The sequence below is a fragment of the Prunus dulcis genome, chromosome 1, assembly GCF_902201215.1.
Source record: "Prunus dulcis chromosome 1, ALMONDv2, whole genome shotgun sequence".
In the NCBI taxonomy this organism is placed as follows: domain Eukaryota; kingdom Viridiplantae; phylum Streptophyta; class Magnoliopsida; order Rosales; family Rosaceae; genus Prunus; species Prunus dulcis.
The window spans coordinates 27,437,145-27,463,374 of NC_047650.1; the positions used below are offsets into that span (position 1 = coordinate 27,437,145).

The window sequence follows — 26,230 nt, forward strand, 5'->3', positions numbered from 1 at the left end:
TCGCACAAGCAACAAATTATAGTATTGCAGTCGCTATGCTTTGCTTTGACTTCCCCACGTAGGGTTTCTTGTAGCGATATTTTCCACTAAATTATATAAATTAATTCATGCAATTTTCTTTCTCAATTGATAATGAGAATTGCAATGCATCTCACGGTTAGTAATCCACGTCATGCATGTACTGTATCTTTTTTTTTTAATTTAATGGATTGAAATGTAGTGTATATGTTACAACTTACATGCATGTCTGGCCAGAAAAAAATGTGTTACATGCATGTACTTATTTGGTGATTAATTCAACGCAATCTTAAATTACGTCATTTTAATTTTCAACGTTTTAAATGGGACTTTTGAAACTACATTAATTGTATATGTAAATATGCGTATGACTTTTTTAGTGAGCCTAGTATCATGCTAAGATCAGGTGGAGCTTGTGATGATCACATCGAATCAGATGAAAACGAGTGGTGATAAGATAAAGTTTCTTACACGAATTAAAGATCGATGTTATTCAAAACCAAATTTTTTTTTTAACACATTACTTGTAAGAATATATTTTTAGTGACAGTAACATGGATGCGCCTACAACGACGTTTACCAAAGCCCCAACAAACTCGCCTACACATATATCATCACTTTCGATTTGCATGACCTTCCAGTAAATTTCCAAAATTATGTGGCCTTCTATACTTCACTTCGATTTTGCTCTTGACCAGTCAAGCTGTTGATTGTTAAAACCAGTACTCAACTATATATATATATATATATATATATATATATATATTTCATCAATACAATTAAGCACACAAACCAGCACGCAAATATATATGTATATAATCATATGCTGATCAATCAAGAATCTGAAAACAGATGCTGGAATGAAATGATTGGATGGTTTTTTTTTTTTTTTTTTTTTTTTTTTAATTTAGGAAGATGCCAAGTTGTTGAAAGATTCATGAAAGCCAACTCATTAGTAGTACGTACTTGGTTTTGTTGCTGTCATGATGATGATGACCGGTGCTTCAAATCAAACAGCGGGGTAATTTGCTCAAATTAATATCTTTTTTCAGGGTGTAGACAATCTGTAAAGTTGGTGCAGCTTGTGGTTAGACTTTCTCGTCGTTTACACATATGGTGACTTTTAGTTGTCCTTCATTTAAGGGTTTGAGGAGCCCTACATGCAAAGTTATGATCCTAAGAAGTCTCGGGTGGGGAGGTCCGACCACATCATTGATCACTCTCACAATGATGAAGGACCTGTACATTTGGGGTGGGACTAATGCAGCGTCGAGAACGCTCTTATTACAATGATTCACACAAATGATATGGTTGAACCGCCTCACTTAAGACTCCATGATCATATGAAAAATATCACAATCTTTAGGCTAAGTCCAGCTAGCATCTAGCCTCCTACATAATAATTGAACACCTTTTTTCCTACCGTTCCAAATTTACTTGTTCTCATGCTTGTATCTATTAAATTTTTATTCTTTGTTGTTCTAATTCAAAAGAGGAGTAAAGGACAAACTGATGAATGAAATATTTCCGGAATAGTACATTTCCTTTTGGAAATTTGAAGAAGCCCATGCTTGGTGGGGTGCCAATAATTATCAATGCATGTTGACTCATGCCACTCATGAGCTACATAACATAATTGTAGAAAATGACATGCAAATCACAGATGAATTATGGAGGAAGAGCAAGCTAGGTGTCAAGGCATGCAAACCAAGAAAATTTCCCCGAGTAGATGCTATATAGCTAGCTAAAGGAGGGGTAGACCAGAACTTGATATGGGCTCAGACCGAAAAAGTAGCTTTCTTCTAGCGATGTTTCACCTAATCTCTTGAATAATTGGACCCATAACATAAATTCCATTGTTTTCTTCTCAACCTCAAGAACCATACAAACTTCAGATTTTTGCATGACATATTTATTGTGCCCTGTTTTCTCCTCCCTTATTGACTTGCAATTATAGAATACTACAATAATATAGTCACGCGGTATATTTTATATGTGTTATAATAATATAAATGAATATTATTGATATTATTTCTTAAAAAGAAAAAAAAACCTCAATTATCGTCCACCCATATATTAAAACATGTATATAAAATATACCGCGTAACTATATTACTATAGTATTTTATAATTTTTGGTGATTCACGTATGAAATGAAAATATCTAGGTGTTTAGTTGATGTATTAAATGAAATTATGACAATTTCACATTTCAAGTCATGATTGAGTTCAGACAATGTGGCACCGCGTATAATTGGGAAAAACGTGGGCTGAGCAACACTTTCATTTCATCCTAGCAAATGATGCAAGACAGATGGGACTCAGTATCATTCAATTGTTTATTCCTTCAAAACCTGTGTAAGTGGGAACCATCACCGTCATACAGCAAATATTTGAAACAAGTTCATCACCGGAAGCTGCTAAAAAAAATTTAAATATATTCATCACCAGAGGGAAAAATAAAAATAAAATAAAGAAAGCACCATATATATATATATATGTGTGACCTTGATTTCAAGAGAATTAAGTAAACTAATATTACTTGATTTGGATGCGCGTAAACCAAGGTGCATGTTGGGCATACACATAACTAAAAAAATGATTGCTACAGTTTTTTTTTTTTTTGGTCCTTTTTTTGTGTGGCAACATTTGTGCATGCTTTGTTTCTTACTTTCTTTTAGGTGGCAAAAACTGAGAGTAGGCCATTGAACAGAACAGTTCCCTTTTCTTTGGGCTCAAGAAAGCAGCAAGATGACAGCTTCCCACTAAGCTGTCAAATGCACATAACCAATGAGGCCAGAGCAGCATCTGGAAACTCCCTTTTGATTTATATATATATATATATATATATATATTCCTTTTAACAGGAAAAAATTATTATCACTGGTTTAATTTTTGGCCCTAAGCAGAAGCCAACAAAATAATGCCAAGTTGTTGGGCATGATATCTTGGAGATTAGCATGAATTGGGGACACACGTCATTATCTGGTGCATACAAGATTAAATTTTAAACACGACTTTGCACCCAAAGTTAATTTCTCTTAAGTAATACCCAGCATATACAATTAACATCTCATAAACAGTAGGCATAGGACCAGGCCACACCACACTTATATATATCTCTGTTGTCACCCCAAAATACTGTCTTGGTCTTGCAGCAAACACTCTCTTTCCTTCTCTCTCTCTCTCTCTCTCTCTCTCTCTCATTCTAAAACACAAAGAAACTTCACTGCTGCTTTGCCTTTGCTGATCAACTATGGGTGCTCTGGACGCTCTTTCAGACTATTTCACAATCTCCAAACCAAGAAGGAAACGAAAGCCAATGCAGGTATATCATCGAAAGATTCAAAACCAAAACCAAGTCTATATGTTTGGTTCTTGCTCTTCTGCTTTAGTTGCTTTGTCTTCCTTTAGACTAAAGGCTTTAGTTAGTTCTGTCTGTCTTCAGTGGCTATAAATACGTAACTCACTTCTCTTTCTGTTCTTGTTCAATTTGTTCAGACAGTTGAAATCAAGGTGAAAATGGACTGTGATGGCTGTGAAAGGAAAGTTAAAAATGCTGTCTCTAACATGAAAGGTTCAAAGCTTAAGCTCTCTCTCTCTCTCTCTCTCTCTCTCTCTCTCTCTCTCTCTCTCTATATATATATATATATATATATATATCATTTGCTCATAATCCAACATAACTTCTCTAAGATTAGGTCCCCAAGTCAGTCTGCTAAAATGATATTAGGAAGCCGATTATCCATCATTTTTGTCCGAAAAAAATAAAATTGAAGCAGAAATGCATGTTATGGTTATCAGAGCCCATCAGCCTGGACAGGACAACTCGTTAATAAGTTTTACCGACACTTTTACTTTTGGTCTCCTCCTCCTCCTCCACTAGAAAATCAGGGAAAATCTAGAGAGACAGAGAGCAAACAAAACAACACTTGATACAAAGTTTCTGAGCTTCCTCGTAAAGGGAAACTACAAAGTCTCTGGAACAGAGATATTACTTTTGACTCTCTTCTCTTTCTGCCCAGTACGCAAAAGTAGTGGTACAAGTAAACATCTGGCATCGTTAGCTTTTTCTGTTTGAAACCATACATCTTTAGAGCCTCATACAGTATACGCTGTGACTCAATAATAAATGCAATGCAAAAATCTGAAAATCCAAATAGACCCTTACCAATATATAATTATTGTTGAAGGTCACAGTTACCAGCATTATTTTCTGTTTACTTAATTATCCACAAAGGGTAGCGTAATTTCAGAATTTTATGTAATCACACAACATTTTCTAATACCAGAAACAAATGTAGTGTCCTTTTTTATCATGGTATAATATAAGTTCATAACTATTACGTAGGGGACAAGGGACCCCTGTTAATTAACTATTAGCGAGACTAATTCTTGTCAACTTAATTAATTCAGGTGCTAAACAAGTTGAGGTTAACAGAAAGCAGAGCCGGGTGACGGTGACGGGGTATGTGGAACCGAACAAGGTGTTAAAGAAAGTGAAGAGAACAGGAAAGAAAGCGGAACTTTGGCCCTATGTCCCTTACAACTTGGTGGCTTATCCTTATGCGACCGGAGCTTATGACAAGAAGGCTCCCTCTGGTTATGTGAGGAACGTGGCTCAGGCACTTCCTAGCCCAGGTGCACCAGACGACAAGTACACCACTATGTTTAGCGATGAAAACCCAAATGCTTGTTCCATCATGTGATATGATGTAATTAATTAAGCTTGTATTTGTTAGTAATGAAATTATGTACTTAATTAAAAGGGATGGAGTTGACTAGCTAACTAGATTATCAGCGGATTAAGATATAGATCTACTGCCACTTTGTACTTTGAGTTTTGTGTTTAGGTTGTTCTCTTTCTTTCCTCCTTAATGTTAATTAGGGTTGTAATTAATGAAATGATCTGCTGTTGTTGTAATTAGCTTGTCTGGTTGCTAGAACTTTAGGATCTGTTTTTGTCTTTCCGTTATTGGATTTTAGATTAGATATGTTTTGGGAAGATTAAAAGGGCAAGGAAGCACAGTACTGATATCAAATTAAAATAATACACAACTATAAATTTAAATCAAATCAATCGAGCACTACCATGTATTTTTGTGACTAAAAACAATTAAACAATCAAATCATTGTCGCTTAGATATGGGCGGCGTGATCTTAGCTATGTGGGCGAATAGTTTGTTGGGTTTCTGAAGAGAAGTTTCTTCCAAAAGCTCAAGCCTTTTTTGAATAATTTTATAAGGGGACTTTGATACTCGTTTATTATTTATTTGACTATTTGATACATTGATTTTGTATTTGTATCCCACCAGCACAGCACCAATCAACCATGCACTTCCATTGCTTCCATTAGCATGATGCCACGAATGGAAAGATATGTCCAAAATGAGAGGAAAGGAAAGGGCCATCGTCCTCTTCGTTGGGAACTTGAGAGAGAAGGTACGAATTGAGAGACTGCCAACACGTCCGTCCATATGCAAAAACAAACTTCTGTTTCAATTTGGTTATAATTAGACAAAAATAAAATATATATATATATATATATTAATGCTGAATTATTCAGTGGCTTGGCAGTACGTGTTGAATGGATCATCTGGGTAGTTGCCATGTGTAACAAGGCCGAAAGTGGACATGAAAATTCAAAGCCTCCTCAATTTGCACAATTATTGAAGTCTTTTTTGGTTAAACTTTTGGTCTGAAGAGTGGCCACTTGCTAATATATTAGCATTAATTAAAAAGATAAGCTCCGTGTAACTTTCACCACCCCACCTGCTGCTATGACCATATAACTCACAGTCACAGTCTCACAGAGATAGATAGGCCTCATGTAACTTTCATTCAACCCAGCGATAGTTAACTTTAGCTGAATCTCAAATACATAATTAACGATGAGGAACAGTAGCCCATTTTTTGATCATATATCCATATATTTGGAACATTATTTTATTACCAGATTTAGGACATATCAATCAACACTATATATAATTAATTACAAGACAGTTTTAGCCAATGAATTTACACCACTTAAGATTCTATCTCCAGTTCATCAAACCCAAATTCAAACTATTGGAAGATGACGAGTTTTCCAAAATAATACGAAAACATCATAGCCAAGTCCAACATGATAAAGATCAACTTCTTCTGGCGCAAATGATCTTATCATTTTTTAAGAAACAGAACAAAAGTCTTCATCTTTCGTATATTGTTTGATGACTTTACTTTCTTCACCAGTCTTTTGTGACCGTACAAAAAAGTGTACCATTATCATTTGTAGGTATCAAACTTTCTAATAGAAGTGGAGCAACGAGTTAAGGAATAATGCTTCTTAGAAACACATTGGTCGGTTTATGAGCAAAGTCTTGCGAAGAAAGGAGGGGGACATACATATACATACTGATTGAACATCAATGAGTCCCTTTTAAAAGTTTAAACTATGTTTTTCCAACCAAAAATGAAAAGAGTTTCTTTAAACTATGTTTATGGTGGGCACGTGATGAAGATGCATGTTCTTTGGCATGCTATTTTCGGTGGATAAAGGATGTAACAGAATATATTTTGCGTTGGTCGGTTTCGTCGTTGGATTTTTGAAGTCTGAATTCGAATATGGGGCAAGCAAGATGCTCATTTCATTTGGGTTGTTGGCAAGCAAGTTACTGCTCGTGGAAAAGGCCCAATGCAGTTTGGTCCCAAAATCTGAATTGCTTATCAGGCAGTGTCATCTTCTTTCTTAACCCATAATTTTAAATTGGACTTTTTGCTATTTTTCTACAGCAATCAACCACACACGCTCACTGTCACTCATCCCAAAAGGCCCAAAACAGGATTTTGATGGACAAATATGCTAATTTGGAGGACGTGTGTTTTTTAAATGCATGAAACAATGGATAGCAACAAGCAGAGTCACCTAACATTCACGCCCACACACACAAACGTGCTTTCAATTTGCTCACCACTGGCACTCACCATTTGTCTTGTTTTTTGCTTCCGTTCCACATGAAACTTCATCAACATCCAATACAAATTGCTTGCCACAGTCTCCAACAACTCCTAAAAGTGTATAAAGAAGAAGTAAATGGGAAAACAAAGTAGGGTTGGTTATACAAATAGTTGTCAACTAGTCATTGAAATCTAAGACAAAGAAGACCACCTCTTACTCAACCAATCAACTGGTTCACTTGGAGGCCTGGTTTGAAAGAACCAATAGGGTCAAAATCCTGGTCCAGTTAAGAAATCTCTCTTTCTACAGAGGCAGAATCTAAAGCAGATTAACTGCGGGTTCCAATGACATTTTGATTAGATGGATCATAACTCTTATAGCATGGGATCCCAATTTTGTGGGCCCTTTTTTTCTGCTGACCTGTACCTTAAACCATCCCAGATCCTCATGATCCCAAACCGCCCACTCATCACCCTTCAATTTACTGAGATGTGCTGATCTCAGAGAATATCAACCCCACCTCAACAAGAAATTTTAAAACTCCAGGCTCTTAGCCAAACAAACAAGCCAGATACAGTTAAGGCTGAATTATTGCACTGGAGAATCATACAGAATCGTGAACAAGAAGTAAAGCAATAAAAGAAAGAGCGGTATTTTGGGTTGGGAGCTTTGGGAAGGACAAGAATATATAGCATGCAGGTGCTATGGAACGAGTAATGGTGGCCCTCTCCTTATCTCCTAGGCTAGGCCTGACCTGATCAGCGCCTCTCACTTTTACCTTTGTGTGATTGCGTGCTGCCTCTTGGCCTCATAAGCCCTTTGGCAGAATAGAAAATTGCTACAAATGGTTGAAATAAGAGCAAGCGTGTTTGGAAATTGTGAACCATATTTTTTTAAAAAATGAACTTTCTCTGTCTTCTTAGTTTTTCCCATTTCAATTCAATCCCCAGATACAAGCTCAACTACGGTAAAGTACTTCAGAAGATAATAAACCAACGATCTGCTTTTTATTTCTTATCTTAATTTTTCTGCTATACAAAGTCTTTTGGTGAATTAAATTTTGAACCATTTGGGAAACAGTTGTTTTCTTCATATTAAACCATTACTTAATTACTTGATCATGAGAGTAACCAAACCAGCAACCACTTCAATGGACAGTAAAGTATCCAACTAACCCTAGGATGGTAGCCACAGCTACTTTTTGTGTTTTTTTAGTATCTTTCTTATTCAACTCAAACATACTACATAGATACTATGACTTAAACTCGTAATTTTTTCGGGATAATCACAGCTAATAATATATTGCGTTTTATTGCATTTGCATTGGTAACTATTAACCAGTCTTTTACACGCGTGTGTTGCAATTATTTTTCTGTTTCTTGGAAAGCTATTTTGGTCATTGTAGCAATAAATTAGTCAGATTGGAATGTCAATTGGAGGCAGGTCCATGTGACACTTTAGGCTGCCGCAGAAAACTGGTACACCTTTAAGAAAAAATGTCTAGTTGGTCTTCTGTTGTTGGAAAAGTGGTTTTCTTTTTGCCACCTGCATATTTTATCTCACGCTGTTCACCATTAGGACTATGATATGACTATGCCTTCCATCCAAACAAAGTACACTACCTCTCAGCATTTGACAACCTAAAAACATAAAGTATAATGATTAAAAACTTGAACACAAATATTAAAACGCATACGATTTGAATATTAAGCATGCTGAGAAAACAAGATAATAAATTAGAGAAGCCAGTGAATTGTGTTGTATCGTTTTCTGTGTGTAAACCGCAAAAGCTCATTCGTTTATTTCATTTGTTTTTTCCTTCGGACTTTGTTTCACGGAATCAAATTGTACTTTGGTTGTGGCACAACGCATGAACACAACACTACCAGTCAAACCAATATGAATTTACTTCATTTATGTTTTAATATGTATAGGCAATCCCCGTATAAAATTACATGGCCTGTATGTATGGGGTTAAAGCACAAAATTAGAAAATGGGAGGGAAACTTTTGGAAATAATGGTAAATGTAGGAGGGGTAAAGTTAAAACCCACTGTCCTCGTAACTGAAACCCTATTTGTCTTGCACCCCACGGTTCAGCAACTCTGACCCCACCACTCACGGGGATATGTGACCAACGGTTCATTTTAATTATTGGTCCCATATTATTTTTTAATTATTTTTCACGTTTTTTGTTTTTTGCAGTTTCTTCAGTCAGATACTGACAAATGGGCCGGCAGGCCCAAATTAAGTTTTTTTTTTTTTTTTTGGTTTCAAATTTTGAAACGTGAATGTGTGTTTTTTTCTTAAAGAAGCCCGTTGGGCTACGTCTTTAACCAACAATTAAAATAGAATACAGCTGTAGTGTTGTTGTAGGATGTAGATAATTCACAACGGTCATTCTCTGAATAAACAAAAGGGAGTGGAATGGAGGACTGCCAAATTCCTGTTCTTCTTTAATGTTTTTACTCTCCAGTATTTAACGTTAAATCACATCATATCAGAATTCAGAATGCCCTCAGAGGACCCATCTCTCTCTCTCATAAATTAACTCCTCTGACTTTCATTTCTCATCTTCTCTCTGTCACTGTAATTTGTATCTACTGCTTTTTCCCTTTGGTTTGTACTCTCATTGTCTTTTTCACTTAAATCAAATAGAATATACATATTGAAGCACAAGCCTCAAGTGACAAGACCCATGTGCTTTTCCTTTGTTTGCTTTTGAGGAGAAACTGAAGAGGGAGAGAGAAAGAGAGAAAATTATAAACAAAGAAATTAAGAAGCATCATCTATCTATCTATCTACTTCTACAAGTAGTATCCAAGAAGTAGAAAAACTCACATACTCAGTACACTGTACACCCCAAAAAAATAGTTAAGTATACAACTCAACTCTCCCCCCTCCTCCCAACAGCTAAACTGGGCATTATCCTTTCACTTCTTTTATAGCAGAGAAAAAGAGAACCTTCACTCCAAACTGCTTTGAAGAGATGACTAAAGAAGAAGACTTTAAGCTCCTCAAGATCCAGGTCTTTTTCTCTTCTATTTTATTTGTTTACATTATTTTTATGCAGACAGCAAAGTTGGATGTTGGTCTTTTCCTGAAGAATCTTTGTTGTTTTTGTTTTTGTTGTTGTTGTTTCCTTTCCATTTTCATCTACAGACTTGTGTTCTCAAAGTGAACATACATTGTGATGGGTGTAAGCAGAAAGTGAAGAAACTCCTTCAGAGAATTGAAGGTGCTCACTTTCTTCTCATCTTTCTACTTGTTTATGTTCTTGTCTTCTAATTGGTGAATAACTTACTACCACTCTGCTTCTCCTCCCTTTTTCTCTGCATAACCATTATTGTAAGAATTTGATAAAATAGGCTACATGTAAAAACATACCATTTTTTTAGCATTAACACCGAGTTTCTCAAATTTCCGTCATTTTTTTAGCGTCTTTTGAACATCAGACTTTTTATCTTGTTATCTATCTCAATTTAGACACAATATGGGAAATTTAGTCATATTGCTCGCACAATAATTTTACACAAGTTAGGAGTTCCATATGAGGACAGTATTTTCACCCTTGAGGCATGTAGCTGCAAGTTTTGCAGAAATTTCTCACCCATGGCGCTTAAAAGTTAACCCTTTTAGTACGTTCACCCATTTTCTGCAGGTGTTTACCAAGTAAATATCGATGCTGATCAGCAGAAAGTCACGGTTTCTGGAAATGTCGATTCTGCCACTTTGATCAAGAAACTGACCAGAGCTGGCAAACATGCTGAGCTTTGGTCCCAGAAATCCAATCAAAGCCAGAAGCAAAAGAACAACTGCATCAAAGATGACAAGAACAACAAGGGTCAAAGACAGGGCATTATCAAGAACCTTGAAGCTTTCAAAAACCAGCAAAAGTTTCCTTCCTTCAGTTCTGAAGAAGATGATGAATACTTTGATGATGACGAAGAAGACGAAGAGGACGAGTTTCGGCTAATCAGGGAGAAAGTTAATCAGTTGGGTATGCTCAGGCAACAAGCAATTGATGCAAACAATGGAAAGAAAGGTGCTGGAGTCATTAATGCTGCAGCTGCCAACAATGTTGGCAATGCAAATGCTGGAAAGCAGGGGCACCCAAATCAGAACATGGGTATGAAGCCAAATCCAGGTGGGATTGATCCAAAAACAATGGCTGCTCTGAAGATGAGCAATGCACATTTAGGTGGTGGAAACTTCAATGCAGGGGAAGGCAAAAGGGGGAACCTGAATGACCTGAGTACCATGATGAATATGGCTGGTTTCCCTGGAAATGGTGCTAATGTTGCTCCTAATGCTACTGCTGCCTTGGGGCCCAACTCCAATGGTCTGGGAGGGTTTCAAGCTCCAGCAAACAGTGGGTACAGCCATCATCAGGCATCAAATGCAGAGATTCCAAATGGTGCTGGTTATTCTACAGGGCAATATCCAGCATCTATGCTGATGAACTCAAATGGTTTCAGCCATCCATCCCAGATGATGAACATGAACATGAACATGCAGGCCAGGCAAGCTATGCAGCAACAGCAGCCCCAGATGATGTATCACAGGTCCCCATTTGTTCCTCCTAGTACTGGCTATTACTATAATTACAGCCCTAGCCCTGCCCCATACCCTTACAGTGCTGAACCTAATTTCAGTGGTAACAACACTGCAGCCCATATGTTCAATGATGAGAACACAAGCAGCTGCTCAATTATGTAATGCTGTTCTCAATTATGTTTGTAGAGAAGTAGAAGAGAATGTTGTTTCAGATGAAATTCTCTGTTAGTGGGGTTAAGTGGCTTTTGTTGACTGTTCTGTAGTGTGGTCAGGAGGAGGGAAATATGGATTAGGATTAAGTGTTTGTTCGAGTGAATCTTATCACTCATCTGTGTATCTGTGTAGTAGTTGTTGAAGATAACATTCCCTTTCTTATTTTAGTTATTTCTTTGTTTCAGGACTAACTATGCTATGCTAGTAAATAATTATTAATCTTCAGAATGGTTGATTTTCTTTTTCTTTTTTATATCATGGTAGTCTGGTTCTTGTGGTGCTATGTCAATTTTGGAATTGCATTAATTTATACCACCATGGCAGACAGCGTTGTTTTGGATACCGCATCATGCTCTGGGGACATGATAGGATGATATTTGTGCAGAGTTAGGAACAGAACAGCTAGGTTGACAATTTATTTCTAGTTCTGCAAATGTAAATATAGTATTTGCACATGAGGCAGATATGCACGTTTATGTCGCGTGCGTCTTTACTTTTTGTGTGCGTACAAAGTTGACAACCGACAGGACCACACACACAGGCTTAAGCCTTGTAAGCCTTGTAGCCTTGTAGCCTTGTAGCTGGTGGTGCCAACTTGCAGCTTGTGAATTTGTTTAATCATATGTATTGTGTGGTGCTGTGGTTTGGGATGTATGCAAAATAATACTACTTTTTGGCAACATGGAAGTGAAGGGAAAGTTTATAGGTATTTTTAAGCAAAATTTTGGGGAAGTGGTCAACAGAAGTCAATGAGGAAAAGTGAGAACGAGGCTGCAAAATGGGAAGACCTATGACTCTGAATAGGGGAAGTGATGCTAAAGTGGATGTGCAGACTGACTTAGGCACTCTGTCTGCCCACAAAGGCCTCATTTCCACAACCCAAGGATTAAAATTGACACTACTTTCGGACCATTTGCTTAAAAAGTATCTCCTGCAGATTCAATTGCCTATATCAACAGGCTCTGCAACTATCTATCATAGCTATCGGTTCCAAGAACGAAAAAAGAACGAAAAGCAAATACATTAAGATGAATTAACAACAAACCCATGAAGTGCTTTTGTTTTTTGGAGGGTCGGTTAGAAGCAGGGATGCAATCAAAGGTACACCCCTCCTTAGGGATGGCAACGGGTCGGGTAAGGGCTGGGTATGATAATACCATCCCCATCCCCAAACCCATCTCCGTTTATTAGGTTTCGGGGAATCCCCGTCCCCGTCCCCGTCGGGGGACTATCCCCCATACCCGCCCAGAATCCCCGATTTTTTTGCATAAAAAAATATATCATACATTTTAACATTAAGTTTCATATGAACTTATCATTCAACACATCCAAATTAACTATACAGTTCAACTCAATTATTTAAAATCACATCAATATGAAATTCCATATAAAATTAGGAAGAATTAGGAGAGGAAAGTTAACTTAGGGTTAAACATAAATATTATAATTATATATTTATTTATTTAAATATAAGCATATATATTTTCGGGTCGGGTTCGGGGATGGGGACGCCAATACCATCCCCTCCCGATACCCGTCGGGAATTTTTCAAGTTCAGGGATCCCCGTACCCGATACCCATTTAGACCCGAAATCTCCCCCCATTAGAGTCGGGGACCCGACGAGGACCCTCCCCTACGGGGATTTGCCATCCCTACCCCTCCCCCACCCAAAAGCAGCCAAAGAGCAAATAGCCAAAAGGTCCTTGTTCAACTTAGGCCTGAAACCCTAGTTAGCCGATTGGCCTCTTTTTTTCTACATAAAGCCCAGACCAAAGGCCCAGTGCAGTGGTAGTTCTTTTTTTTTATTGTCTTCCGAGAAATTGAAAACAGATTGATATATTATGTAATGTAGTGTTTGTTTTCATTGTCTTCCCCTGTTAATCATAAAGCTGCTAATCATTTATTAATTAGCTTACATCTTGGTTGATATTTGATAATGCTTCGCCCCATCATGGCCCATGACAGAAGTGCTTTACACTCTGGAGATCCATTAGGATCGTCGCTTATTAATCTTGTATTCAATTCAAGCACTCATATCCTTGATTCCCCACAAAAACAGATATTAATTTGTGATATAAATAGAAGGTAATGATGAGCCGCATATATGATTCTGAAGAATGCTCTGTTTGCAAGTAAAAAAATGAACGAAAACGGCAGAAGATACAGAAAAAACAACCGCAGCTCATGGGATCAACTTGTCTCTGGACTGGACCACAACAAAGTCAGTCTTACTAAAAGCCTTCATGTCTTACCTTTTCTGCACATTTGCATCACAGTCAGCAGTATTAATTCCCATGCTAATTAATTTCCTAAACCATGTATTTTATTGGGCTTTATGAGTTGCCTTGCCGCATGCATAAGCAGCCTATAGCCTGCCTTGATAGTTTCTTCTGCACTAACACTTGGAGAAAGTGGAAAGTCCAACTGTCTAAATTAAGAAGAAGTGGGAAAGCTTTTTGTGGTGATGTGATGGTTTTCTACCATCTAGCTTTTGGCTGGAACTGGAAGGATCGAAAGTTTGAGTTTTTGTTATGTTGAGATATCATAAGAGCATCCAAAGTGGGGAGTGTATATTAAATATACACCTCTTGTTATTGGAATCGTCTTCAATAGAGAGATGTAAAATGATGTAAATATACATCATTACTATGTGGATGTAAAATAAAATGTATATTTATATATATTTTTACATCCCTTGCAGACGGAACCCACCCGAGAAAAGAGAAGAAAAATGAAGAAAAGTTATCATAAAAGACTGGGACCCACAGCTACAGTAATTGCTGGAAAAAAAAATTCACATGTTTTTTGCTCATTTGTGATTTTCATGCTCATCAATGTTTTTTGATGAAATCATATATTCTCCGAATTTAAATATTTTTAGGTCTATTTGTTTGAAAAATTAAAATTAACCTAAAGAAAAAAATTAATTTTATAAAGTAAACATAAAATACAAATTTAACACAAAAATGAATTAAGATAAACAAAATAATTATACATCTTAGATTTACATCTTTTTCTATTGGAGCAAAAAAAAAGTATTTACACCCCTCATAGGTGTAAAGAGAACGTAAAAGTGACTTTACAGCCCCGAATTTACACTCTCCATTGTGGATGCTCTAAAGCTCCTTAAGTACACATATTATTACCCCCAAAAGTGAAGCAGACGAAACTGAACTATGTGGCCTCATATTGATCTCTCCCTCAATAAGTCAAATATCATGCCAGAAAAATCAAACACCACTGGTACTAGAAAGAATCAAGTAAAATCCCTGAGTTTTTAATCTTCTGATGTGATCGATGTCAAACTTTCAGTTGGATATGGAAAATCCTAATTAATATCCTTAATAACGTAAGGTGTGCAAAACGGGTCAGCCAAATCCTTTCAGAGAAAAAAAGGTCAGCCTAATCAAATGCATTGATTTGGGTCTATATAAGAGCATGAGGGTGTATTTTCGGAGGTGTAAAGTCATTTTTACATCCTATTTACACCTATGGGGGTATAAATACGTTTGTTGTTCAAATGAGAAACAATGTAAATCCAAAGATGTATATTCGATTTGTTTGTGATAATTCATTATTGTGTTTTAACTTTTTAAAATTAATTTTGTGTGTGTTAGATTTATTTTATTTTTCCAAATAAATGGAGTAAAATATTTAAATTTGAAGAAGATATGATTTTACCTACAAACTAACATAAAAATATCTATGTATAAATATATAATTTATTTTAAACATTTTAAGGTATTTTTTCTAATATTTCATACCATTGAAAGTGCAATACAAATTGCATGAAATATGGGCCTTCCATTTTGAATTCCAATCCATCTCAGCCATTCATCATAGAGCTGTTGTGGATTGCAGCGCATCACTTGGTGTGCTGACGTCAAGCGAGGCCCTTAACATAATTTTGTATGGCTAAGAGTGATTCCAACCTTTTCTGTCCCTTTTTCTACCGTAGGTCTCGCCTACAAAAGATGTAAAAAAGGATGCACATGTGCATCTAATTTTACATCTCCACGTTTATGATGCATTTTTACAACCATTTACATTTTCTCATTGCAGAATAATTTCAGCGACAAAATGTGTATATTTAGCGTACACTTGACTTTACACCCCCATTGGAGATGCTCTAAACACCTTACTTAACAGTAAGCGATTAGTTATATCAGGCCATCTGGGTTGTTTCTTTGCTTTTTACATTTCCCATCATTTCTTAATTAGGTCAAAGGAGTGGCTAGTTTAGCTAAAGAGCAAAAGAAAGCAAAAGATGCCAAATGACTTTTTAATCAGCGGTTGCAAAGAGGCACCCCCCTGAGCATAAATAAATTCTTCATTGTGGTTGGTTTTTTTTTTTTTTCAAAGTCTGCGAAGATAAATTATTCTTAATTAGAGGGTTCCTACTTCACACGGAAGTTGCAATATGTTTGTTTTCCTTTATTGTTGAAGTTAAGAAAAATGATGGATTTTTTCACACGCATTGTTAATGTGTTATAAGAATTCAACTTGTGATCATTGGTTTGCAAACTAATACTTTTTTTTACTGGACTAGACTACACCGACTTTGTTTTCTTGTATTTATTTGCCATATGTTTGTTAGCAAATTTGTTGATGCTCAAAATGGCTCGGCCACTATTTGAGTCCAACTTAGTGATTAGAGGGACTAGGTCTTCAGCAGGGAAGAAGGCTGAAGCCCTTGGGTGAAATGGATTGGTAAGACCTGCAGAAGGTAAAAAGAGAAGAAGCAACCGTAAAGCTTCGGACACCGGTGTGGTGCCGGCCGAAGACTCTCCGATGCCTAAGTCAGTTACAGGTAGTAATTCTGGCAGAGTAACAGTGAAAGTAGGGGAATGGTCTCCCTGTTTTACCTGGGTATCGTTCCCTATTTATAGGGAGGTGAAAGTGGGAGCTTTGCACAAAGTTCCAATGTGGGACTTTGTGCAAGCTATTGTGGTGGCGACACGTGTCTTGGAGATTAGGTTTGGCATTTGGGAGCTTCGGCAGGTGCCTGGCACCTCGGAAGTGTGTCTTCCTTCGGCATGGGAGAAGGCGTGGTTGCCTTGGTGCTAGTTGCTTTGATCCTGGGTCTGCTCGACCTCGAAGTGTGTCTTCCTTCGGCATGGGAGAAGGCGTGGCTGCCTTGGTGCTAGTCGCTTTGGTGCTGGGTCTGCTCGGTTCAATATGGTGTAAACAGTAGTCCCCCAAGTTCGCGGTCGAGAAGTAACTTCTGGGTTGGGAACTTGTGAGTTTTGTAATTGTAACCGAGCATTCCAGCTTCGTTGGGAGTCGTAGGGCACTTCCTAGTCCCCCAAGTTGGCAAGCTAGGAGTTGCGTCAACACATGGTAGCTGGGTACCTGGATACCTGGGTACGTTGCAGATAGGATGGGAGCTGGGTCCGTAGGGGAGCCAGACCTTCGAAGGAGCCGGGTCCTTTGAAAATTTGTTTAGAGAAGAACGAATGCTTCCATGATTTGTCCATGGCCCTTGCCGTTCGGCAAGGGTCTAGCTATTTTTGTTTTGAGCTCGGGAGCTAGGCCTTCAAGGGAGCTAGGCCATTTTGAAAATTTTCGACTCTAAAAATTTTTATGGCCCTTGCCGTTCGGCAAGGGTCATGTTTTTTTTTTTTTTTGAAAAATGGCCGGGCCATTTTGGGAGTTTAAGACTACAAACAATATTTTTCATGGCCCTTGCCGTTCGGCAAGGGTCCAGCTATGTTTTTTGAATTGGAGCTGAGCCTTTTTTTGTTGGGGCTTTGGCAACCTATTGGACTTGGGCCCAAGATGGGCTTCGGCCATGTAGGAACGCTAGGGTTTGGAGTGGTATAAAAATGGGGTGCTTCATGCCGTTCGGCAAGGTTGGAGAAGAACAAAATTCTGAAGTCTCAACTTGCCGTTCGGCAACTTCTTGGAAGCAAGGTTGGTCGTGTAGGGACTTTGGATTTAAGGGAGGAAACAAGAACTTGACGAGCTGTGATCTTGCCGTTCGGCAGGTGGGCTTCAAGCAAGGCCGTTTGGCAAGTCAAATTCGGAGTTAGGTTTTGAGGGTGCCGTTCGGCAAGAAGGGAGAATTGGATTCGGCAAGGCTACTGCAAGGATTTAGAAGTGGATTTGGAGGAAGCCTACCGATCGGTAGGGTCAGCTGGGAGGAATTACAAGTTGTTTGCAGGTTCGGCAAGGAGAGCTGGGCTGTCCAGCTTCGGCAGGTTGTGTTGTTTCGGCAGGTTGTATTGCTGCAGAGATCAAAAGGGAGAGCTGTGGCTGCTCTTGCCGTTCGGCAGGAGGCTTGTAGAGGGCTAATTTGTAGCCGCTGGGCAGCTTGGGCAGTTTCAGCACCTTCGGCAGCTGAGCAGTTGGTTTCGGCAGGGCAAGGCAGCAGCAAATGTTCTTTGGCCACGGCCCGTTTGTTGCTGATCGATACTTGGGACAAGGCCTCGGTAGGGAGTGCGTCGGCAGTTGGGGACTGGGAGTTTTTCTGTTGCTTGCTTCGGCAGCTGAAGCAAGGCATGGAAGCAGCACCCTTTTTGCGTTGGTTGACCCTCGCCGTTCGGCAAGGTTGAAAACGGCTTCGGCAATTGTTTTCGGCAGCTTTGGCAAAGCAGCTCATGGTGAGTTTGATTTCGAGTCCTCAATATGTTTTCGTGGGTCTTGCCGTTCGGCAAGACCATTGAGTCTTTGCAAGTGGACTGGGCCGTGAGGCTGGGCCGTTGTGCTTGTGTAGTGTTTGCTTACGCTGGCTTTGTGATAATATTGGGTGTCTTGAGCAAATCTGAGCCTAGCCTTGGCTTTGAACAAATTTGGGCTAGTGAAGTAGGCTAGCAAACTTGGAAATTTGTGGGTCTCATTTTGTGTTTGCACGGGCCTTGCCGTTCGGCAAGGCCCCCCAATTTTCCCTCATTTTTGTTTGTTTTGAAATTTGAATTTCAAATGGTGTAGATACAAGGGATTTAGGAGGGAAAATGAAAGGGTGCTAGGGTTTGCTCGTGAATCGAGACGTCGTACCCTTAGTTGGCTATAAAAAGGAACTTGGGGTGGTGAAGGCATCACACTTGTGAGAATTTGAGAAAAATTGTGAGAATTTTGAAGGAGAGGAGGCGATTTCCGGCGAGGAATTTGTGGTGGTGATAGAGGCTGAGGTGATTTCCGGCGAACATTCGAGGTGCTACAAACAAGGTTAGAACCTATTTTGCTAGAACTTTTTGAATTGAAATGCCTTGTTTTGTATGAACATGTTGAATGTTAGGAAGAACATGATGAACATGAGTATGAACATGATGAACATTTTGAATATGTATGAACATGTAGAATTCTTGCCTGGCATGAAGATTTGTCAAATTTCTGTTGTTGTGGTTTGATCCTTCTCCGCATGTGCATTAGTTTCTTTTTTTTGTTTCTTGCATACTTGTAGATGTCTGAGAGTTCTGATAGAGAGAGTCTCGACCCCCCTGCCTTTGGCGGGGATGATACTGAGTGAAGAGCCCAGCCAGTATGTATGTTCTGAAGAGGAGAGTTCAGATACAGAGGGTCTGGTAGAAGGCACAATAGAGAGTAGGATGATATTGTCTGGGGTTGAGAGGGTTGAGCCATCCGAAGACTCTGGGGCAGCTGCATATAGGGAGATGCAGAGGAATTATATAGAGCTAGAGGCCATAGCGAACCGGGTTCTAGCCTTGTCGCAAATGCAAGAGGGTTCGAGCAACCAGGCATCACCATCAGGGTCTGTGGGTATAGCCGGTGTTCCGTTGCCGAGGCGGAATACGCTTACAGAAGCGAAATTGGCCCAGCTGCGGAAAGATTTTGAGGTGCCAGCCTATGTGGGCTTGAGATTACCGCCTGAGGCCGATGTAGTCAGATATCCCTCGGATGGCTCCGTGATGATTTTCACAGATATGTATCGGCACGGCTTCAGACTACCATTTCATCCGTGGGTTCAGATGATGTTGGCCAAGTTGGGGTATGCACCGGGGCAATATAATCCAAACTTCTGGATTCTTCTGCATGGAGTGTACATTGCCTGGTGGTTGGCTGGGCTAGGGGAGCCAACATTTGAGCAGTTCATGTACCTCTACTCCATATCGAAGCAACAGGGAAATTTTGGCTGGGTACAGGCCAATTGCCGAAAGGCGAAGGAGAGGGGCTGTTTTATTGGACACAAGCCCACAATGCAAAAGTCCTGGAGGAACAGGTGGTGCATGGCTTATGGGGACTGGGAGTGTCCTCCAGGGAAGAGAGTTGTCCAGCACATTCCTACACATTTCCAGTCTATAGGTCCTTGGCCCCATCCCTTAAGATTGTCCATGTTTGATTTGCATTGGCTCCTATTGTTGGTTATGCACTTTGTTTCTGCAGGTGTAAATGGCTAAGTAATTTCTAACTCTTGATGCAGGTTCAGTGAAGTGGGGCCCTATCTCCAAGGAGAAAGAAGATGAGGTTGAGTGGGTGAGGGCGCAGCTATCAGACACTGAGCGTGAGTGCGGCAACCTAGTCACTCAGAAGAATCTGTTTGAGTCCGGATTGCTGCAAGGAAGTAAGTACCTGGGTTGTCTTTTTATTTGTGTGCTGAACCTTTGTGAGTTCGGACTAATATAATTGCTTTGTTTGTTTTGGCAGTGGCTGGCATCATAAGGGGAAGCACGAAGGTGGCCGTGGACATTGATGAGGCCGAGATGCAGAAGCGGCTGAGGGAGGCGCGGGCCAAGAAAGCTGAAAAGAGTGCCGGAAAACGACCCAGGGATGATGATGAGGGTCGGGTTGCGGATGTGCTGGGCAAGAGGAAAGCTATAGAGGAGGCGCACCAGCATGTGATGGGCTCGGGGCCGAGACTTCCGCCTTTTGATCTGCAGGCCCCGCCGAAACTACCCTTCGGCATGGAGGATGTGTTCGCTGAAGGGGTCGAGAAAGTAGACTTTGGTAGGCTTCGTCAACAGAAGAAGGAGGTCAACCTGGCGATGCATCGACAGGAGGTGCCCTTGGTGAACGTCTTCTTGGAAGGCGTGAAGAGCGACCCCGAGGCCCTGGCAAAGACTCCAGCTTCATCCTTCGTGGACCGGGCCCAAAAGACGATCCTCACTTCTGCCTATGTAAGTGTTTAGGCCCTTTCCGAATGTATTTGTGTTGGATTATTTTTGTATCAACTGACTAACATGATTTTGCTTTGGCAGGCGTTTGGCGAGATGTACGTCAGCATGGCCAAGGCTGACAAGGAGATCCAGAGGCTGAAGAGGCGAGATCAGCAGGCCAAGACCAAAGTGGCGGAGGCAGAGGAGGCCATCCGAGAGAAGAACGCCTTGCTGGCGTAAAAGGCGGCCCTGGCCAAGGAGGTGGCGGCTCGGACCAAGGAGGTGGAGGAGCTGAAGAGGGCGAAGGCCGAGGAGGTGGCTGCGGTCCGAGTCGAGGCGATCGAGTCCTACCGATCCTCAGAGGAGCTGAAGAGTTATATCATGGATCGGCTGGTTGATGAGCAGCTTCGTTGGGAAGACAGGTTGGTGAGGTTCAACCCCTCACTGGATATTAACTTTGACACCAGCGGCGAGCCTCCTGCCCAGACCCCTCCTGCTGATGCTAGCACCCCGACACCTGAGGCAGAGCCGGCTATTGAGGATGCACCGTCGACCGAGTCCTGAAGGCGTTGCCTTCGTTATTTTGTACTTTAGTTAATTTGTTGAGACATTTTGCCTTGCATGGAGGAAGGTGGTTTATTTTGGTTATGTATGAACCTGTCCTTGCCTGGAGCAAGGCTGTTTTTTATTTATGATGAGACTTAGCTTGATATGCATGAAAATAACAAATGTGTTGGTAAAAATAACAATGTGAGTATGAAAATGAGCCAGAGTCGGGAATTTTATTGAAATAGATGCCGAAAGGCATAAGGTACAAGTGGTCTAGGGTCTAGGTACCTTACGTCTACCTTAAAGTAAATAATCAAGACAAAAGTATTGCCTTAGGGTCTAGATATGTTTACTTGTAGTAGTACTTGAGGTGGTCAGCGTTCCATGGGTGAGGCAGCGTCTTGCCTGTTGAGTCGCGAAGCTGATAAGTGCCGGGTCGGCAGATTTTGATAATCTCGTAAGGACCTTCCCATGTAGGGCCGCGGGTACCTTCGTTGGGATTTTTGGTAGCCAAGGAGACCTTGCGCATGACCCAGTCCCCCAGTTTGAAGGCACGGGGCTTGACTCGGGAGTCGTAGTATTTGGCGATGCGTTGTTTGTACGCGACATTGCGCATGCTCGATTGGTCCCGGAGTTCGTCAATGAAGTCGAGGTTGAGTGCTAACTGCTCGTCATTGGCCGTGGCTTCGTAAGTGGACGTTCGGTATGTGGGCTGGCCAATCTCTACCGGAGCCACGGCCTCGGTTCCAAAAGATAGGGAGAATGGCGTCTCACCCGTGGATGTGCCTTGTTGAATTTAAAGTGTTTGATGCTCTGTCTCAACCTTCTATCACTCTTGATACTTGTTTTTCAATTGATGTTGTGGATCATGAGGTTTCTTCTAAAATTGTGCAGAAAAAGTCTAATGATGCTTTGGAAGGGGTCCTAACACAAGAAGAGGAAGATCTCTTTGAATCAGAGTTCCAAGAAGTGATGGCTGCCTTAGAAGTGTTTCAACCATACCCACCATCCTTTAGGCCACCACTTGAGCCTCTTGCATCATCCTCCACAAAATTGGAGCCATCCATTATCACCCCACCAAAGCTAGAACTTAAACCTCTACCCAATCATCTTAAATATGCTTATTTGGGTGCTAATGAAACCCTCCCTGTTATAATTGCTGCAAGTCTCACTTCACATGAAGAGGACAGTTTAATTGAAGTTCTGAAAGAACATAAAACAGCCCTTGGATGGACCATAGCAGACATCAAAGGAATTAGTCCAAGCATGTGCATGCACCGAATTTTAATGGAAGAAGACAGCAAACCATCTCGTGATGCACAAAGGAGGCTAAATCCCAATATGAAGGAGGTGGTTTGGGCTGAAGTTTTGAAGCTACTTGATGTGGGAATCATCTACCCAATTTCAGATTCTAAGTGGGTGAGTCCTGTGCAAGTGGTTCAAAAGAAGTCCGGAATCACCGTTGTAAAGAATGAGAAGAATGAGCTAGTTCCAACACGCACTATCACCGGTTGGAGAGTTTGCATTGATTATAGGAAGTTGAACACATCCACGAGAAAAGATCATTTTCCCTTGCCTTTTATTGATCAAATGCTTGACCGTTTATCTGGCCATGCTTACTACTGTTTTCTTGATGGATTTTCAGGTTATAATCAAATTCCCATTGCTCCGGAAGACCAGGGGAAAACCACGTTCACATGCCCATTTGGTACATTTGCTTATAGAAGGATGCCATTTGGTTTGTGCAATGCTCCAGCAACTTTCCAAAGATGCATGATGGCAATCTTTTCTGATATGGTGGAGCGATTCATGGAGGTATTTATGGATGATTTTTCAGTTTTTGGTTCATCTTTTGATGATTGTCTTCACCACTTGTCTCTAGTGCTTACAAGATGTCAGGAAACAAATCTGATTTTGAATTGGGAGAAGTGTCACTTCATGGTAAGACAAGGAATTGTGCTAGGCCATGTTGTTTCAAACAAGGGAATTCAAGTGGACAAAGCCAAGATAAATATCATCACAAATCTACCACCCCCTTCCTCTGTTAAAGGAGTTAGAAGCTTTCTGGGCCATGCCAGATTCTATAGAAGGTTCATAAAATTTTTTTCAAGCATTTCAAGACCATTGTGTAATCTCCTTGCTAAGGATGCTGTTTTTGAGTTTGACGAGATTTGCATGGAAGCCTTTACGACTTTGAAGAAAGAGCTAACTTCAGCCCCTATTATCATAGCTTCAGATTGGTCTTTACCATTTGAAATAATGTGTGATGCCTCTGACTTTGCTATTGGTGCAGTTTTAGGTCAAAAGAAGAACAAGCTTCCCCATGTGATTCATTATGCAAGTCGGACCTTGAATGATGCCCAACTCAATTACTCCACAACAGAAAAGGAGTTGCTTGCTGTGGGTTTTGCTTTAGAAAAATTTCGTCCTTACCTTGTTGGTTCTAAAGTAATTGTTTATTCTGACCATGCAGCTCTTAGATACTTGCTCACTAAGAAGGATGCCAAACCTAGCTTGATCAGATGGATTCTCTTGCTGCAAGAGTTCGATTTGGAGATTCGAGACAAGAAGGGATGTGAAAATGTGGTGGCTGACCATTTGAGCAGAATTGTGGTTGAAGAGCAAGGAGAAGCTGTACTACCATTGAATGAGACTTTTCCAGATGAACAACTATATGTTGCCCAAGTCAAAGAGCCATGGTATGCTGATTTTGTTAATTATCTTGCTTGTGGTGTTCTTAGAAATGATCTAACTTATCAGGACAAAAAAAAGTTCTTTTCCATGGTGAAACATTATGTCTGGGATGAACCTTTCTTATTCAAGCATTGCCCAGATCAACTCATTAGAAGATGTGTTCCAGAAGAATAACAAGAAAGCATCCTTAGGCATAGCCACGAATTGGCTTGTGGAGGCCACTTTGGAGCCAAGAAAACAGCACTTAAAATTTTGCAATCAGGTTTCTTTTGGCCTCCTCTATTCAAAGATGCATTTAATTTTTGTGTTAAGTGTGATAGGTGTCAAAGGATGGGAAACATAAGCCGCAGGAACGAACCGCCATTGAAGAACATACTCTTTGTGGAACTCTTCGATGTATGGGGTATTGATTTCATGGGACCATTCCCATCTTCCTTTGGTTATACCTACATACTTGTTGCTGTTGATTATGTGTCTAAATGGGTGGAAGCCATAGCCACCAAAACCAATGATCATAAGGTGGTCCTGAAGTTCTTGAGGGACAATATTTTCCCAAGGTTTGGTACTCCAAGGGCTGTCATTAGTGATGGAGGCAGCCACTTCTGCAACAAGCTATTTGAAGCACTCATGAAGAAGTACAATATCACCCACCGAGTCTCTACACCATATCATCCTCAAACTTCTGGTCAAGTAGAAATAAGCAACAGAGAAATTAAGCAGATCCTAGAGAAGGTGGTGAATAGTACAAGGAAAGATTGGGCTGCCAAGCTCAATGATGCATTATGGGCTTATAGGACTGCATATAAGACTCCCATCGGAATGAGCCCTTATCGTCTTGTGTTTGGGAAAGCCTGTCACTTGCCAATGGAGCTTGAACACAATGCTTTTTGGGCCATCAAGAAGTTGAATTTTGATCTGGACAAGGCCGGCCATGTTAGAAAGTTTCAGCTCAATGAATTGGAAGAAATTTGACATGAGTCCTATGAGAATGCAAAGCTATACAAAGAACGTACCAAGAGTTACCATGACAGGAACATTCAGCGGAAAGAATTCACCAAAGGTATGTCAGTTCTTTTGTTTAACTCACGTTTGCGTCTCTTTCCAGGAAAATTGAAGTCTAGGTGGCTTGGCCCATTCACCGTGGTCAATGTATCTCCCTATGGAGCTGTGGAGATTCAAAATCCTAAAGATGGCTCGACTTTCAAAGTAAATGGACAACGTTTAAAGCCATTCTATGAGGGAATGTCAGTTGGAATTCAAACTGGTCATGTGGTGGATCATCTTCCCTTCGTACAATCAAGTTAGCTAATGGCATAATGTCTTGCCAAGACATTAACTAAGGAGCTTCTTGGGAGGCAACCCATGTGTTGAAGAATAAGGTGCTTGGTAGCGGTCGACCTAATCGCATCAAGAGGGAGTTTCTCTAATACTTTGTCTTAAACTGTCCCCTTATTATTCACATGTTCTCACTCATCCTTGTTATGCTTTAACATTGAGGACAATGTTCAATTCAGGTCTGGGGGGGAGGTTTTCAATTTTTGTTCATTTGTGTTTACAATTTTAGTTCGCTTGTCACTTTCATACAACCAATGCTATGGAGCTGCCATTGAGATTTTCATATCAGAAATTTTACACTTCACAAAGCTTTTGCTCTTAGAATTCTGGTGGCTAAAGTACCATGCTCAGATTCTTGAAGGAAAATAGTGGAGACTACCCTAGTGCGCTATTTCGAGCCTAATTGCTTTCTTGAGAGGGTTTAAAGTGTTTCTATTCCTCATCTCTACTTATTTTCTTCAATTCACTCTAAATGATCTCATTGTTCCATTTTGGTTGAATACTAAGGATGATTCTCTTTTCAGATATCAGGTGCGTGCTCTCACCCATGAATGAACTCATTGAAGTGATGCTAGGCTCTGCGTGTATAACCATTTTATGTGCTTTCTTTTCACCCTACCCATTTGTGTGTTCCATCAGCTCTCTTGCAGCCAAACACTACAAGCCTTTTTCTTCTATCACCCTCATAATTCCCCTAACTTTGTATCTCAATCAGAGATATTTAACCTATTATAGCCATACCCTATAGCTTAGAAATATACCAAGGTGTGCCAAGATAAAGTTTGAAGCAAGGAGGTTGCTGCCACATGCCCAAATGTAAATTGGTGTGAATCTATGCAGAAAAAAAAAAAGAAAAAAAAAAGAAAAGAGAA

General features: G+C 40.1%; 2 protein-coding genes across 2 annotated transcripts; both read left to right on the top strand.

Moving 5' to 3' along the window:
* Positions 1-3,164: 3,164 nt before the first annotated feature.
* Positions 3,165-4,941, top strand: LOC117616737 (heavy metal-associated isoprenylated plant protein 20). Its single transcript, XM_034346136.1, has 3 exons — positions 3,165-3,345; positions 3,519-3,594; positions 4,434-4,941. The coding sequence occupies exons 1-3, from the start codon at positions 3,274-3,276 to the stop codon at positions 4,724-4,726; spliced, it is 441 nt and encodes a 146-aa protein (XP_034202027.1). The 5' UTR covers positions 3,165-3,273; the 3' UTR covers positions 4,727-4,941.
* Positions 4,942-9,672: 4,731 nt separating this feature from the next.
* Positions 9,673-11,917, top strand: LOC117616611 (heavy metal-associated isoprenylated plant protein 37). Its single transcript, XM_034345984.1, has 3 exons — positions 9,673-9,984; positions 10,119-10,194; positions 10,618-11,917. Exons 1-3 carry the CDS (start codon positions 9,946-9,948, stop codon positions 11,673-11,675), a joined length of 1,173 nt encoding a protein of 390 aa, XP_034201875.1. The 5' UTR covers positions 9,673-9,945; the 3' UTR covers positions 11,676-11,917.
* The last annotated feature ends 14,313 nt before the right edge of the window (positions 11,918-26,230 follow it).